We start from the raw sequence: 14,594 nt of genomic DNA, 5'->3' as shown, positions 1-14,594 counted from the left end.
CTGACTGTTAACAACTGAGGCACGGCAAGGGTGGTGGAAAGCGTCTGGGACTCCTAATCCTGATTGCTATTCAGTGGCTACTGCTGGAAGGTATATCAATGAATATTGTGAGAGAGATATCTGCTTCTGATCCCAGAAAAACCTTGCTGAGTTGCGCAAGCTGGTGAGTAAATAATGTCCTCTGCTCACATAGTAAAATATTGATAGATCATGGTCAACTTCTGGAATGAAACACGGTGAAGGAAGAGGTGAAGTGTTCCTGTGAGTGGCCCCTTTGCTTCCCTGTCAATAACTGAGAGCGGAAACTCCTAATTGTGATAATATGCATCTGGAGTTGCCAATCACAAAACAACCTTTAGCCTTATTGTGGCTAAAAACAATGAACTTACTATAAATGGCCACCTGCATTATGGATTGAGATGATATTTCCTGCCATTGAATGCTGTCAGTGGTACAGACTCATTTGAATGTTAGTTCCATAGTTTGCTTTGAGGTGGCTCATTAATTTTGTTATTCCATTGCTCTAAACATTCACTGAATATAAATCCAGTTTATAGCTCTCTATCTGATCCATTCTGTAGGGATCTTCGACATAGAAATAATAGAAACCCTACAGTATGGAAAGAGGCCATTCTGCCCATCGAGTCTGCACTGACCACAGTCCTACCACGCCCTACCCCCATATACTTACATATTTTAGCCACTAATCCCTCTAACCTACACATCTCAGGACATGAAGGGGCAATTTTAGCATGGCCAATCAACCTAACCCGCACATCTTTGGACTGTGGAAGGAAACCGGAGCACCTGAAGAAAACCCATGCAGACATGAGGAGAATGTGCAAACTCCATACAGACAGTGACTCACGTCAGGAATCTAACCCAGGTCCCTGGAGCTGTGAGGCAGCAGTGCTAACCACTGTGCTACCGTGTCACCCTAGATCTGTGCCTGTTTCAGTGCCACTGCATGGCAGTAGGAAAAAGTACATGAGGCTGGCATGGATTAATGCATCTTGCCCCTTAACCCTGCCCTGGTTCCATTCCACCCCCAGGGTTTCAGTAAAGTGTAATGACTGGTGTATGAAATTTTCATTAATAAGGTCTCACTTGAGTGTGAAAAGCATCCACCAAGACAATTACTCATTCTGACCTTCCGCATATGGTGTGGTTGTGGCTGGAAGGCAGTATCATTAAGAACATGTGGACATTTCCAGGTGATGAATTAAGGATATCACACCATGTGTATTGGCTGAAGTGTATTTATTCTTAAAGAGAGAACTTGCATTTATATCGAGTCCATCAGGACCCTGGAATGTCCCAAAGTGCTTCACAGCCACTTCATTACTTTTTGTAATGTTATCACTCACCCTTTGAGCCATGCCTGACATCAATATCCCAGTAGGAGCACTGCCTTTTTGTGGGAGAGTCACTTCCTGTTTGGTGCATGTGTCTCCTGTTCCACAAATACTTCTGATATCTGTGAGTGGGGAGCAGAAAGGAAAGGCGTACAACACTTTGTGCTGTATGCCTGCTGAGTGCCTGTGTGCTAAGTGGAATATCAGTGGAATTACACTGGTGGACAAATAATGAGTGTCTGGTGATGTATTGTGTCTATAATACTTGTTCAGACATCCTATAATAGGATCATCTGTTTCACTTGTGTGTGTCACAGGGGGAAGTGGTGGCCTAGTGATATTAGCACTAGACTATTAATCCAGAAACAACTAATATTCTGGAGGTCCGGTTCGAATCCCGCCATGGTAGATGGTGGAATTTGAATTCAATAAAAATTATCTAGAATTAAGAACCTACTGATGACCATGAAACCATTGTCGATTGTCAGAAAAACCCATCTGCTTCACTAATGTCCTTTAGGGGAGGAAATCCTTAACTGGTCTGAGCTACATGTGGACTGCAGAGCCACAGCAATGTAGTTAACTCTCAACTGTCCTTGGGCAAGTAGGGATGGGCAATAGATGCTGACCAACCAGCATTAATAAAAAAAGGATTTTAAGTGTAAATTTTCAGATAATTGAAAAATCATCTGCTCATCCACCCATTATCAACTTCTAAGGTGGGTTTCCCATCCGCGCTTGCCCCAAAACCAGAAATCCCTGCCTGAGGTCAATGGACCTTCGCACGGCACCCCCCTCCCCACCCCGCTTGCTATGATTCCCATGGCGGGAAGGATGGGAAAATTCCACCCCTCAGTTCAAAATTGTCCCTGTTACCTATCATCCCTCTGCTCTTTGACGTACACTGTCTCCCACTCCAACAATTCCTCTAATTTAGAATTCTTCATGATGTTTTCAAATCCCTTGATGGCCTCAATCTCTGTAATCTCCTTCAGTTTTACTTCCAACCCTCTGAGATCTCGGCATTCCTCCAATTCTGGCCATTTGAGTAGACGGTTTTTGTTATTCTGCTCTAGGCAGCTGTGCCTTCAGCTAGGTAGGCCTGAAACTTTGGAATTCTTTTCAACTTCTTTGTCTCCTTGTAAAACCTCCCTATTTGATGTGTTGGAATCCATCCTAACATCTCCTTAGTTTTTAAAACTCATTTTTATTTGCTGAAAGGATCCATCCCTAATTGCCCTTGAGAAGGTGGTGGTGAGCTGCTTTCTTGAATAGTAGCGGTTCTTCTGGTGTAGGTACAGCCACAGTGTTGTGAGGGATGGATTTTGACAGTGTAGGAATGGTGATATACTTCCAAGTCAGGGTAGTGAGTGACTTGGGATTGGGGACTGTGGAGTTGTAGGTGGTGGTGTTCCCATGCATCTGCTGCCTTTGTCTTTCTAGGTGTTAGAGGTCATAGGTTTGGAAGGTGCTGTCAAAAAAGTGTTGGTGAGTTGCTGCAGTGCATCTTGTAATGGGACACATTGCCACCAATGTGTTTTAGTGGTGGAGGGAGCGAATGTTAAAACTGCTGGATGGGCTGCCAATCAAGCAGGATGCTTTGTCTTGGACGGTTTTAGGCTTCCTGAGTGTTGTTGGAGCTGCAGTCATTCCATCATACTCCTGATTTGTGCCTTGTAGATTGTGGATGGGCTTTGGAGAGTTGGGAGGTGAGGTTCTCACTGAAGAATTCCCATCCTCAGACTTGCTCTTGCGGCCACTGTTTTTATAAGGTTGGCCCAGTTCAGTTTCTAGTCAATGGTAACTCCAAGATGTTGATGGTGGGGGAACGTGGTGGTGGCAATGCTGTTGAATGCAAAGGGAAGATGGTCACTTCCTGGCACTTGTGTTGCACTAATTTCACTTGCCCACTTATCAGCTCAAGCTTAAATGTTGTCCAGGTTTTTCTGCATGCGGGCACGGACTGCTTCAGTGTTTTAGGTGGTGTGAATGGTGCTGAACGTTGTGCAATCATCAGTGAACATCCCCGCTTCTGACCTTATGTTAGAGGAAGGATCACTGGTTTATGGGGGTGGGTTTCACTGGAAAGGGCAGCAATTATTACTCATTCCTAAATGCCCTTGAGAAGGTGGCAGTGATGAGCTGCCTTTCTGAATACCACCGAGTGGCTTGCTAGGCCATTTCAGAGAGTGGTTAAGCATCACCCACATTGCTGTGTGTCTGAAATCACACGTAGGCCAGATTGAGTATGGATGGCAGATTTCCTTCCCTAACAGACATCAGTAAACACAATGTTTTTGTAGCTATCGTTAATCCACTATCTTTTCATTCTAGATTTTGTCGAATGAATTGAAGTAAATTCCTCATATGAACACATGAACATGCGAATTCGAAGCAGGAGATGGCCACTCGGCCCATCGAGCCTGCTCTGACATTCAATACGACCAAGGCTGGTCTAGTTGTAACTTCAACTCCACATTCCTGCCTACCCCCGATAATCTTTCACCCCTTTGCTTATCCAGAATTGGTCTAGCTCGACCTTAGAAATATTCCAAGACTCTGTTCCCACTGTCTTTTGGGGAAGAAAGTTCCTAAGAATCACAACTCTGTGAGAAAAAAAATTCTCCTCGTCTCAGTCTTAAATGGGTGACCTTTGTTTTTAAGTGACCCCTAGTTCTAGATTCTCCCACAAGAGGAAACATCTGCTTCACATCAACCCTGGAAAACCCCTCAAGATCTGATATGTTTTAATAAAGCCAACTCTTAACTCTTCTGAATTCCAGTGGCTGCAAGCCTAGCCTGTCTAATCTTTCCTGCCAAGACAACCCATCCATTCCAGGGGTTAGTCTAGTAGTTTCTCTGAACTCCTTCCACTGCATTTACACCCTTCCTAAGGTAAGGAGACCAGCCCTGTACACAATACTCCAGCTGTGGTCTCACCAATGCCCTGTGTAACTGAAGCATAACCTCCCTACTTTTGTATTCAATTCCCTTTGCGATAACATTCTATTAGCTTTCCGGATTACTTGCTATACCTGCCTACCCGCATTTTATGATTCAGTGGCTATGGTGAGATTTTGAATGAATATCTCGAGGTTATTAGTTTGAGCCTCTGGATTACTAGGCAGTAATGTTAGCACTTGGCTAGTGTACCCCTCATGATGGGGATCTATAATTAATTCCTATGGGGGGACACGTTGATGGCTGTATACAAATTTTTTTTTTGTTTCACTTACAGACCTTTTGATTCCCTTAAGAAAGAAGACATCTATGAGAATAATAACTTGGTAAGTGGTAATGCTTGTTAAATTTTCAGTTGTGGGTTGTTTCGTGTTGGGCATGGGCTGTCTGGGTGACTGATATCTGTGAAGTATATGAGGGAATGTAGTGTTTGCCCACACAGTTTCTACCCCGGGCTGTGGGTTCAGATCCCAGCAATAATCTGAACAGCTAATTTAGGCTGAGACTATGGTGAAGAGGTGCCATCTTCCCAGTGTAATAATAACCCAAGGCTTTGTTTGCTGTTTGTGGGAGATGAGAAAGATCTGAGTGTCCTCATACCCTGTGCAGCTGGTTTAATGGCAGGTGGCTTGGGGTTGGGGGAATGGGTGGGGGGATTGGGGGAATGGATGGGGGTGGTGTTAATCTTGTGGCAGGAAACAAACACTGGTTTTCAGGCCAGTATAAAATGGCGACGGGATATCCTGCCCCTGCCTGTCATAGTGGATTGCAGTTCCCACTGGTATGAGATTGGTTTGCATGCCGCTAATGGGATGCAAATGAAGGCCTGAGCTGAATTGACCCCTCCCCCACACCCAATTGTCCGTGATGCCAGTGGGAAATCATGTCCGTCCAGAAGACGCCTGGACTAATGTGACGATACATATCAGCTGAAGAAGGATTGGTGCTGCCTCCAGAGTTCAGGATGGAGGCTTCCAGCAATGATGGACCTTGGAACATGCAGCATCTTTCAGGTGGGGCTTTCAGATTCAATGTCATTGCAAAGGTTCATCTTCCAACCTTTGAGTGTTCCTGGAGGTCCATCTTCAATCTGTAATGATGGGTCAGCTATATCCCAATGCCTTTTAAAAATGGTGCCCAGATATGATGGCAAAGCACCAGCTGCCTCCCTCTCTCCCCGCCTCCCCCCCCAACTACCCCATCCCCCCCACCCCCACATGTGAACCATTGCAAAAAATGTACATTCAGTGAGGCCGGGGTCGTGTGAACACTCCCCGTCTCTGACCCCACACCCTGCCACAGGGCTCAGTCCCTGGTGTCAATACTGGAAGAAGAGAAATGAGGTCTTCTGGTTTCTTGGCCAACATTCTTCCCTCAAATCATTTCACCAAAAACAGATCTGCTGGTCATTCAAATCATCTGTTGCTTGTGGGATCTCAGACATGCCAACTCTCCCGAACTGTTGCAAAAGACTCAACCTCTCTGTCAAATTTAGGCTGGCTTGTGATCTTGTGAGAGGGCTGTGAAATCTGGGGAATGTTTTTTGTGAAGCGGTGTAAATTGGGCAGTTGATTGTCTCTCTGCCAATTGGGGATTACACAGTAAGATGTCTCACAACACAGGTTAAAGTCCAACAAGTTTATTTGGTAGCAAAAGCCACAAGCTTTTGGAGCACTGCTCCTTCATCAGGCAAATGGGAGTTCTGTTCATGCAGCATCCCAACAGCCCATGAATGCCCCTCCAATGCTAACCCTCCTCCATGCAACTCCCTGCAGATCCCACCTCCCCAAAGACACTATCCCCTATGCAACAGCCCCCAAACAACACTCCCCTCACATAACAACCCCTCATGCAACAACCCCTCATGCAAGACCTTCCCCATGCAACATACCCCCAACACAACTCCCCCCCCCCCCAACTCAACACCTCCCCCATGCAACACCCATCACTGACACTACATCCTGGCATTGTCCAGGCAGTTTTTAAATAAAACATTTTCAGAAACTGATTAGTTTTTACTAAAGACACTAATCTGTTAGTGTTTAAATAAGCCATTAATGCAATTCATTAATTTATTATTGCCAACTATATTGATTGATGTTTGGAAAAAGATTGCAACTCATGATTTTACACCAAATCCCCAATTTCAGAAATTTGCCTCTTAATTTATGAGGTATTGGGTATGGCAAGTCTGGGATCTTCCTGTGCATGTGTAAAAATGTATATTTTAAAATTGATTCTTGGGCCATGGGTGTTTCCGATAATACTGGCATTGATAGACCATTCCCACCTGTGCTGAGAAGGTGCTGGGGAGTTATCTTGAACAGTTGGCAATGTTTCAGCTGCAGCTGAATGTTATTGGTGTGGGATTGGAGTCACATCAAACTAAATAAGGATGGCAACTTTAACTCCATAAAGGAATCCATGCATTGGGTTAAAAATGTTGAGAAATGGGCTCCTACATATGTGACTTCAGAAAAGATTGGGGAGGTGATGAGGACAGCTGCGATGATTATAAGATCAAAGTTCAGTTGCTTTGCGAAGGGCACACCCAAGCTTTGTCCCTGTCCCTGGTAAGTAAGGTTGCCAACACTGAGTCGATGTTCTGGACGCATTGCTGGAACTTTCATCACATGACCTCCTGCCTCCACACCCCCACCTGATCAGCCTTTTGTTCCCATTGCCAGAAAGAAAGCGAATGAAACATAATTTCTAAATGCTTCTATGGTTTTTCTCCTGCTCAGTGCAGTGTCTACAGGATTAATGTTTAATTCCTGGTGGCTCCAGGAAGCTCTCGGCATGAGTAACACTCCAGCCCCTGCTTTTGATTTAAAATATCAAGTAAATGATGTATATATCTTTCTCTCATCTCATATGTTCCTGTGAATCACGTGCATTGCAGAACATTAATTGTTAATTAATTGAATATTGATGTGGATGCGATGCCCGCGTTGATCGTCTCCTGTCAGGCCATTCATTATTTGGCTTCTTTTACTTTTCTTGATGTAAAATTCCTGAAACAAGCGCTCTACTTTGGAGCTTTGTTTGACATGGCAAGGGAGCCCCACAAGGGCAGATGAAATGATTCAAAGACACCATTAAAGCCTTCCTGAAAAAGTGCAACATTCCCACCAACACTTGGGAATCCGTGGTGCAAGACCGGCCAAAGTGGAGGACGAGAATCTGGGAGGGTTCTGAACACCTTGAGTTTTATCATCGAGAGCAAACTGAAGCCTCTCAGTTGCAGTGTGGAAGCAAGTCAGCCTCAATTTTTGGGGCGGCACAGTGGTTAGTGCTCCTACCTCACAGTGCCAGGGATCCGGGTTCAATCCCAGCCTTGGGTCACTGTCTGTGTGGAGTCTGCATGTTCTCCCCGTGTCTGCATGGATTTCCTCCGGGTGTTCCGGTTTTCTCCCACAGTCCAAAAGGTGTGTAGGTTAGGTGGATTGGCCATGCTAAATTGCACCTTTGTGTCCAAAGATGTGTAGATTAGGTGGATTATCAGGGTAAATACATGGGCTGTGGGGATAGGGCACATGGGGTGGGCCTGGATAAGATGTTCTGCTGGACAGTCAGTGGAGCCTTGATGGGCTGACTGGCCTCTTTCTGCACTGTAGGGATTCTATGATTTTAAAAACGCAAGGACTGGTGACAAAGAATAACTCAATGGGAGAGCAGTCCTAAGGGGCTGAACAGCCTTGACTGCCAATAGCTATGTGGATTTATGGTGAGGTTTATGTGCTGGGTTCAAAGGTCACCTTAGAAGGAAAACATCTACATTTCTGCAGTGACCTTAACAGCTTCAGGATGTCCCAAAATGCTTTTGATGTTCATTACTACTTTGTACTTATGTAGGAAGAGTGGCAGCCATTTTGTACAAAGTTAACTCCTGTAAACAGAAATGCGACAATGACCAGATAATCTATTTTATTGCGGTTGAATGAGGAGTAAATGTGAAGCAGGATGCTGGGGTGGGGGGGGAGCGGGGACACTCCCCTGTGTTTCTTCAAAGTAATTCCATGGGATCTTTTATGTCCAAGTGAGAGAGTGAAAGGAGCAGTTGGTTTAACTTCTCCTCTGATAGACACCTTTTCCAACAGCGTCACACTGTCTCAATAACTTCACTGGAATGTCAGCTGAGACCTTTGTGCTCAAATTCCTGGAGTGGGACTTGGACTTACAGACTTTTGACTCAGGCAGGAGTGCTGGCTATGCCCGGCTGGTCATGCCCAGCTCAGCGGGTGCGAGGCTCACTGCACCTGTGTGCAAGATGTACTTGGGAAACTTGTGGATGGTTCTTATTGCGTACCAGAGTGTTGGAGCACAGTTATAATCTTTGTGCCTGTTTGTCAGGCACTCTGCCTGATTGCGAAATTGTGCTTGAACTTTGCTTTCAATCCCTTTTACATTTTTATTAACATGAGTTATCGAAAGCAAATGAAAAGCAGCTGTTTGGTATATCTCCTAATCCTATTTGGATTAGATTGTGCTACAGTCCTTTCACTTACCTCAATCACAGGAAGGATGTCACTGCCCTTGGCCCCAGCACTGAGCATGATTCCAGGCAGCAGGAATTTGAACTACAGGGGGATAAGGGAACCAGTGAATTCCTAATATGGAAAAAAAACCCTGGTGCTTTCCGCTGTTCTAATTCAGCTTTCTGAAAAATATTCGGAAAAATAACATAAATCAAGGCCAGTGGTTTGCTCTGGTAAGGGTTCAAATGGTAAGGATCACAGGTCATCAGAATAGAGTATATAGGATACTTAGGGGAGACCTGAACCCAAATTATATAGAAAGAGTGATTGGGGATGGCCTTGGAAACAAACATTTTTAAAGTTTATTTATTAGTGTCACAAAAAGGCTTACATTTACACTACAATGATGTTACTGTGAAAATCCCCTAGTTACCACACTCCGGTGCCTGTTCGGGTACACTGAAGGAGAATTTAGCATGGCCAGGGCACCTAACTAGCATGTCTTTCGCACTGTGGGAGGAAATTGGAGCACGCAGACGAAACCCACACAGACACGGGAGGAATGTGCAGACTTTGCACAGATGGTGACTCAAGCCGGGAATCGAACCTGGGTCCCTGGCGCTCTGAGGAAGCAAGGCTAGCCACTGTGACACTGTGCTGCCCAAGTGGGTTCACAAGAACATCATAACATCTTGCAGCACAGAAGCTGGTGATTTAGCTCATTTACGAAATAGCTATCAATTAGACCCACTCCCCTGTTCCTTCCCAATAATCCTGCATACTTTAGTTGCTTTTGTGCAGAGAAATGGGATTGAAATGTGTGAGTTAAAACATAAGGCCAGATTTTCACAGATCCAGAAGTCCTGCCCCCATTTCTGACAAATTCAACTTCTGCTAGTCAGGAGGCAAGGTGTGATTCATACAGGTGGTGAGCCTAACCTCAACAGGGTCATTTAAACTTTGTGCTAAGTTGAATAGATAGCATTATATTGCAAGGACTTTAACCCACAGTAGGGGAAATCACAAATTGATGGAATTAATGTAGGTCAGTTAAGGTTTGTACAAGGATATGAACCTTTCTTCAATCCCCCAATCTTTAAACTTGGGGGAAAAAAGGCTGAAGCTATCAGAGTTTTAATAAACCCTGTGCTGGGCTGCTCTGATTGATAGAACACCTCGATTAGGTTAGAAGTAAAAAAAATCATCTAGTTATGTATTTTCAATTCTTGTTGGCATTTCCTCAAGACCTATTATCATGGATATTTGGCCAGGTTTCAAAAAATTCAATTTTCTCAGTAGGAAGATTTGAGTTCTCATCTTAAAGAGACTATTAAAGGATTAGCTATCTTTGATGTGGAATCTGTGTAGAAATGTGCTTGTTTTTATAAGACACTACCCTCATAAGGAGATTTGAAAGCTTTGAATGTGTTTCTTGAATGGGTGATCCTTCATTATTGTGTGTATGAATGACGCTTTAGAAGTTAGAAGTTTTTTCCATCAATACATAACCTCTAAACTCTGCCTATTGTGAGTGCTGGTTGAGTGGTTATGGAGAGAAATGAGGGGCGATGAGCTGGCATGGAGGTAGCATGTGGGTTTGAGGGGGCATGGAGGTTGGTAGGACAAGAGTTGGCATGGAGAAGAGTGGGGGGGGTGGGTGGGATATGAAGTGGCATGAGAGTATGATGGTTAGGGGCATGTGTTGGCATGGAAGTGGTATGGATGCGATGGGGGGGGTGGGAGTAAGGGGCTGAGTGTTTAGGTATAAAGGGTTTAATAACTTTTGAAACAACTGGGACAAAGTTCCACAGAACCAAAGCCTCCTTGACAATTGCCCGATTTGCAGTCAGCCAGGATCTGTTCTCAGGGTCATGGGCCTTACTTGATTCCCCCCAGCACCCAGGACAAAAATTGGATCTGGTGGGACTCTCTAAACTGAGACAGGTCTGAGTTTGGAAATTTTCCAACTCAAGCTACCCACCTCAGCAGTGAAAGCATGCCCCTTATTTTTAAACAAAATTATTGGGCAAATCCCCTCTCCCTGCTCCTCAATGTCTCATACTGTGTCCTCCTGAGTAAGTTCAGCCTTAGGACAGCCCCAGTTCAATACACTTTGTGTTCTGGATGTTGATCCATTGTTGAGCTGATGCTGTGGCCTGGTGGGTAACCGGCTCATCTCGGAATCAGAGTTGGGAGTTCAAGTTCCTTTCCCGAGAGTTCGGCACTTATCCAAGTTAGCATTTCCAGAGGCAATGCTGCACTGTGAATCTGCTTCTTTGGGACAAGACATCAGGCTAACGTTGCATCTGCCCTCCCAGGTGCAAGTCAAAGATCCCAAGGTGCGATTTTGAAGTGACCAGGTGAGTTCTCCCTGATGTCCTGCCCATTATTGATCTTTCAGCCAACACTTAGAACAGAAGGTTTGGTTCTTTATTACATTACAGTCGAGCCTCAGTAAAAGTGTAACAGAGAACAAAGGAGCTCTCTGCTTCTTTCAAATTCTGTAACTGGTTATTGCACAATGAAACAAAAGAACAGAAATTGGCCATTCGGCCACATGAATCCGGTTTGCCATTCAATTAGATCGTGCTGATTTTAACTCTCGGTTTGATGGCCTCTGTTTAACAAAAATCGACTAATCTGAACTTCTGGAATTGATTCTAAGCTGCCAAAGTTTTTTGGGAGTGATAGTTCCAGATTTCCACCATGCTCTGTGTGAAGAGGTGACTCCCTGACATGCCACCCTCTGAGGATCAAAGCACTAATTTGGGTTTCTTGCAGTCAATCACCACATCAGTTTAAAGATGTTGGTCTTCGTTCTTTGAAGACCCTTTTTTTCACTGGGTCCTCTGGCCAGTTAGTGGACTCTGCAGCAGTTAACATGGTGGGTTTTGATGATGCTATCACATTGAATGCCACCCATTACAGTACAAAGAAATTGACTGCATATCCCTAATGTCTTCAATGATCCTAAGCTGATGATTGAAATGAGCCTGTAAATGGGAGGTCAGAGTCTGTGTGAAACTGAAAGTAAACCTCCTAACAGACTTTGAACAATGAACATGTTTTGACCTGATCTTGTCAGATTCGAGATATAGGCGGGGAATTGCACAACAGATAGGAAATTGTGCAAGTTCAGGGCATGACCTTGAAGTTCCACATTCCATCTCGTTTGTTCCTTCTCAAGCACACACAGCTTGGGGAACAGTGGTTGGAGAAGGATGGGACCCGCCTTGTCAAAGCCACACTGAGGATGAGGAATGATAACACACTGGAGGATTCCTTTTTTGACTTGTGGTTTCAAAGAATTGATTGATCAGCACAGAAACAGGCCATTCAGCCCAACTGTTCTATGCTGAGATAGGCCCGTTCCACCCTATGAGCACAACCTCCTACCCCGAACCCTCATGCTTAAGCAAAAGTAATGGACCTGTTTGGAAATCTGACTCTTGGAGGATTCCTTTGAAAAAAAAATTGCCTTAATCTTCTCTGGTCTTTTGACTTTTTTAGTCTTTAGCTGAATCCTGCTTTAATTGAACCTGGAGCCCAGAGGAAGACTATTTATCCAATTCCTTCACATTTTCCTTAAAAACTTATATTTAGATCCTCACGCCCAGGGAGCGAAGTCCCAGGGCCAGGCCGTCTAACTTTACCACTCAGGTTTCAAGGTTTAGCCTTAATAACTTGGCATCTATCTAGAATGAAGAGTTGTTACAGATTGGGCATAACCATCAAGTCACCTGATGAAGGAGCAGTGCTCCGAAAGCTCGTGCAACCAAATAAACCTGTTGGACTTTAACCTGGTGTTATGAAACTTCTTACTGTGCCTATCCCATTCCAATATCGGCATCTCCACATCATGATATTATAGTTAGGGCATTTTGAGTAAGTGACCGCTTTCATGCTGCAGGTTTGGCCAAAAGGTCGTGCGTTTTGTGTAGTCAATCAACTGGATAATTGGGTGGAGGCCCAGAGCCCTGAGGTACACTCCAAGGACACACAATATCCATAAACATCCTGTATGATACTAGCAACTGTGTAAAGTTAAAAGGATTTGTATTGTGAAGTGCACAGACTTGCTCCCAAGTAAGCACTGCAATCGGAGAGGAAGATGGGCCTTAGCTTGTGTTTCACAAGTCTGAACATAATCGCTCACTGGCAGACATCAGCTCGACAATTCCTGGCACTCAGCAGCTCATTCCCGCTGCTCCAGACAACATCATTGATATTCTCACTATTCACCCTTGTCACTTTATTGTACAAGCCTGACTTTGTCCAGGTGATGCAAGAGTGTTTCAGAAACTCAAACAGGCCTGCCACATGTTTTAATGAACCTTATCCCCAGATGCTTACCATACTGTCAATCCTTCCTCTCATTGGAAACCCACTCAGTGACTTAACAAGCGAATTTAGCTTGTCTGCTCTCCCTGCCCCAGAACCAAACAAAATCAAACACAAGGAACCTCGTAGGTTACAGAGTACAAAAGGAAAGAGATTGTGGTGCAAAAAGTGCTGGTATAGCCTCAACCAAAAGTATTGCATCCAATTCTGGGCACTACATTTTAGGATGGATGTGAATTTTTTTAGAGAGGGTGCAGAAAAGATGATTAGGAGAATGGTGCCGGGATAAGTGAGTCCAGTTACTTGGATAGATGGCAAAGCTGGGGCTGTTCTGGTGATGAAGTGGAAATGGTCGAGAGCTTCAAGCTTCTAGATGTCCAGATCGCCAACAGCATGTCCTGGTCCCTCCAACAGCCCACCAATACCTCTGTTTTCTCAGGAGGCTAAGGAAATTCAGCATGTCAGCTATGACTCCCACCAATTTTTACAGATGCACCATAGAAAGCATTCTTTCTGGAAGTATCACAGCTTGGTATGGTTCCTGCCCTGCCCAAGACCACAAGAAACTACAAAGAGTTGTGAACATAGCCCAATCCATCATGCAAACCAGCCTCCCATTCATTGACTCTGTCTACACTTCCCGCCGCCTCAGAAAAGCAGTCAGCATAATTAAGGCCCTCGTGCATTCCGGGCTTTTTCTTCTCCACCTTCTTTCGTTGGGAAAAAGATACAAAAGTCTGAGATCAGGTACCAACCAACTCAAAAACAGCTTCTTCCCTACTGCCATCACACTTTGCAATGGACCTACTTTGCATTAAGTTGATCTTTCTCTGCACCTTAGCTATGACTGTAACACTACATTCTGCATACTCTCCTTTCCTTCTCCCCTATCTGTTCTATGATCGGTATGCTTTGTTTGTTTTGCGTGCAAGAATCAGTACTTTTCACTATATCCCAATATATGTGAGAATAATAAACCAAATCAAATCAAATCTCCTTCGGAAAGAGAAGGTAGCGAGGAGATTTGCTAGAGGGATTTGATACCTGAACGGAGCAGATAGAGAGAAACTGTTCCCATTGCCAAAGCAGTTGAGAACCAGAGGATACCAATTTAAGATGGATGGGAAAAGAACAATTAGGAAAAACATTACATTAGGAAAAACTTACTTCTGTGGTGAGTGATTGGAATCTGAATGTGGAGAGGGCAGAGTCAGTGTCCAGAAGGGAAAAAACAGTTTGGATATGCCTTCTCATGTCCCACTTTTTACTGGTGTTCCATTTAGAGGTAGACAAGACCAATTTGGACCAGTATTCCTACTTCTCAGTTTTTACTGTTTTTTTGCTTCTGGGTGGTGGATTTCAAAAGGGAATAACCACCTGAAAAGGAAAGAAAATGCAGGAGTTCAGGGAAAAAGCAGGGGAGTGGGATCAACTGAGTAGCTCTTACAGAGAGCTAGCA

The 14,594-nt window shown here is 44.4% G+C and overlaps 1 protein-coding gene across 1 annotated transcript in view; it reads left to right on the top strand.

Annotated features, from left to right (window-relative positions):
- micall2a (mical-like 2a) overlaps window positions 1-14,594 on the top strand; it is a 91,142-nt gene that overhangs the window by 16,835 nt on the left and 59,713 nt on the right. The window contains exon 2 of the mRNA XM_080206439.1: window positions 4,594-4,642. Within this exon, the coding sequence (XP_080062565.1) occupies window positions 4,594-4,642 (49 nt within the window). The remainder of the gene's footprint in view (window positions 1-4,593; window positions 4,643-14,594) is intronic.

The sequence above is a fragment of the Carcharhinus amblyrhynchos genome, chromosome 18 (assembly GCF_965287045.1).
Source record: "Carcharhinus amblyrhynchos chromosome 18, sCarAmb.v2.hapA, whole genome shotgun sequence".
NCBI classification, from domain to species: Eukaryota; Metazoa; Chordata; class Chondrichthyes; order Carcharhiniformes; family Carcharhinidae; genus Carcharhinus; species Carcharhinus amblyrhynchos.
Note: the sequence above shows the minus strand (reverse complement) of the source record. Positions and strands in the feature narration are given on the sequence as shown.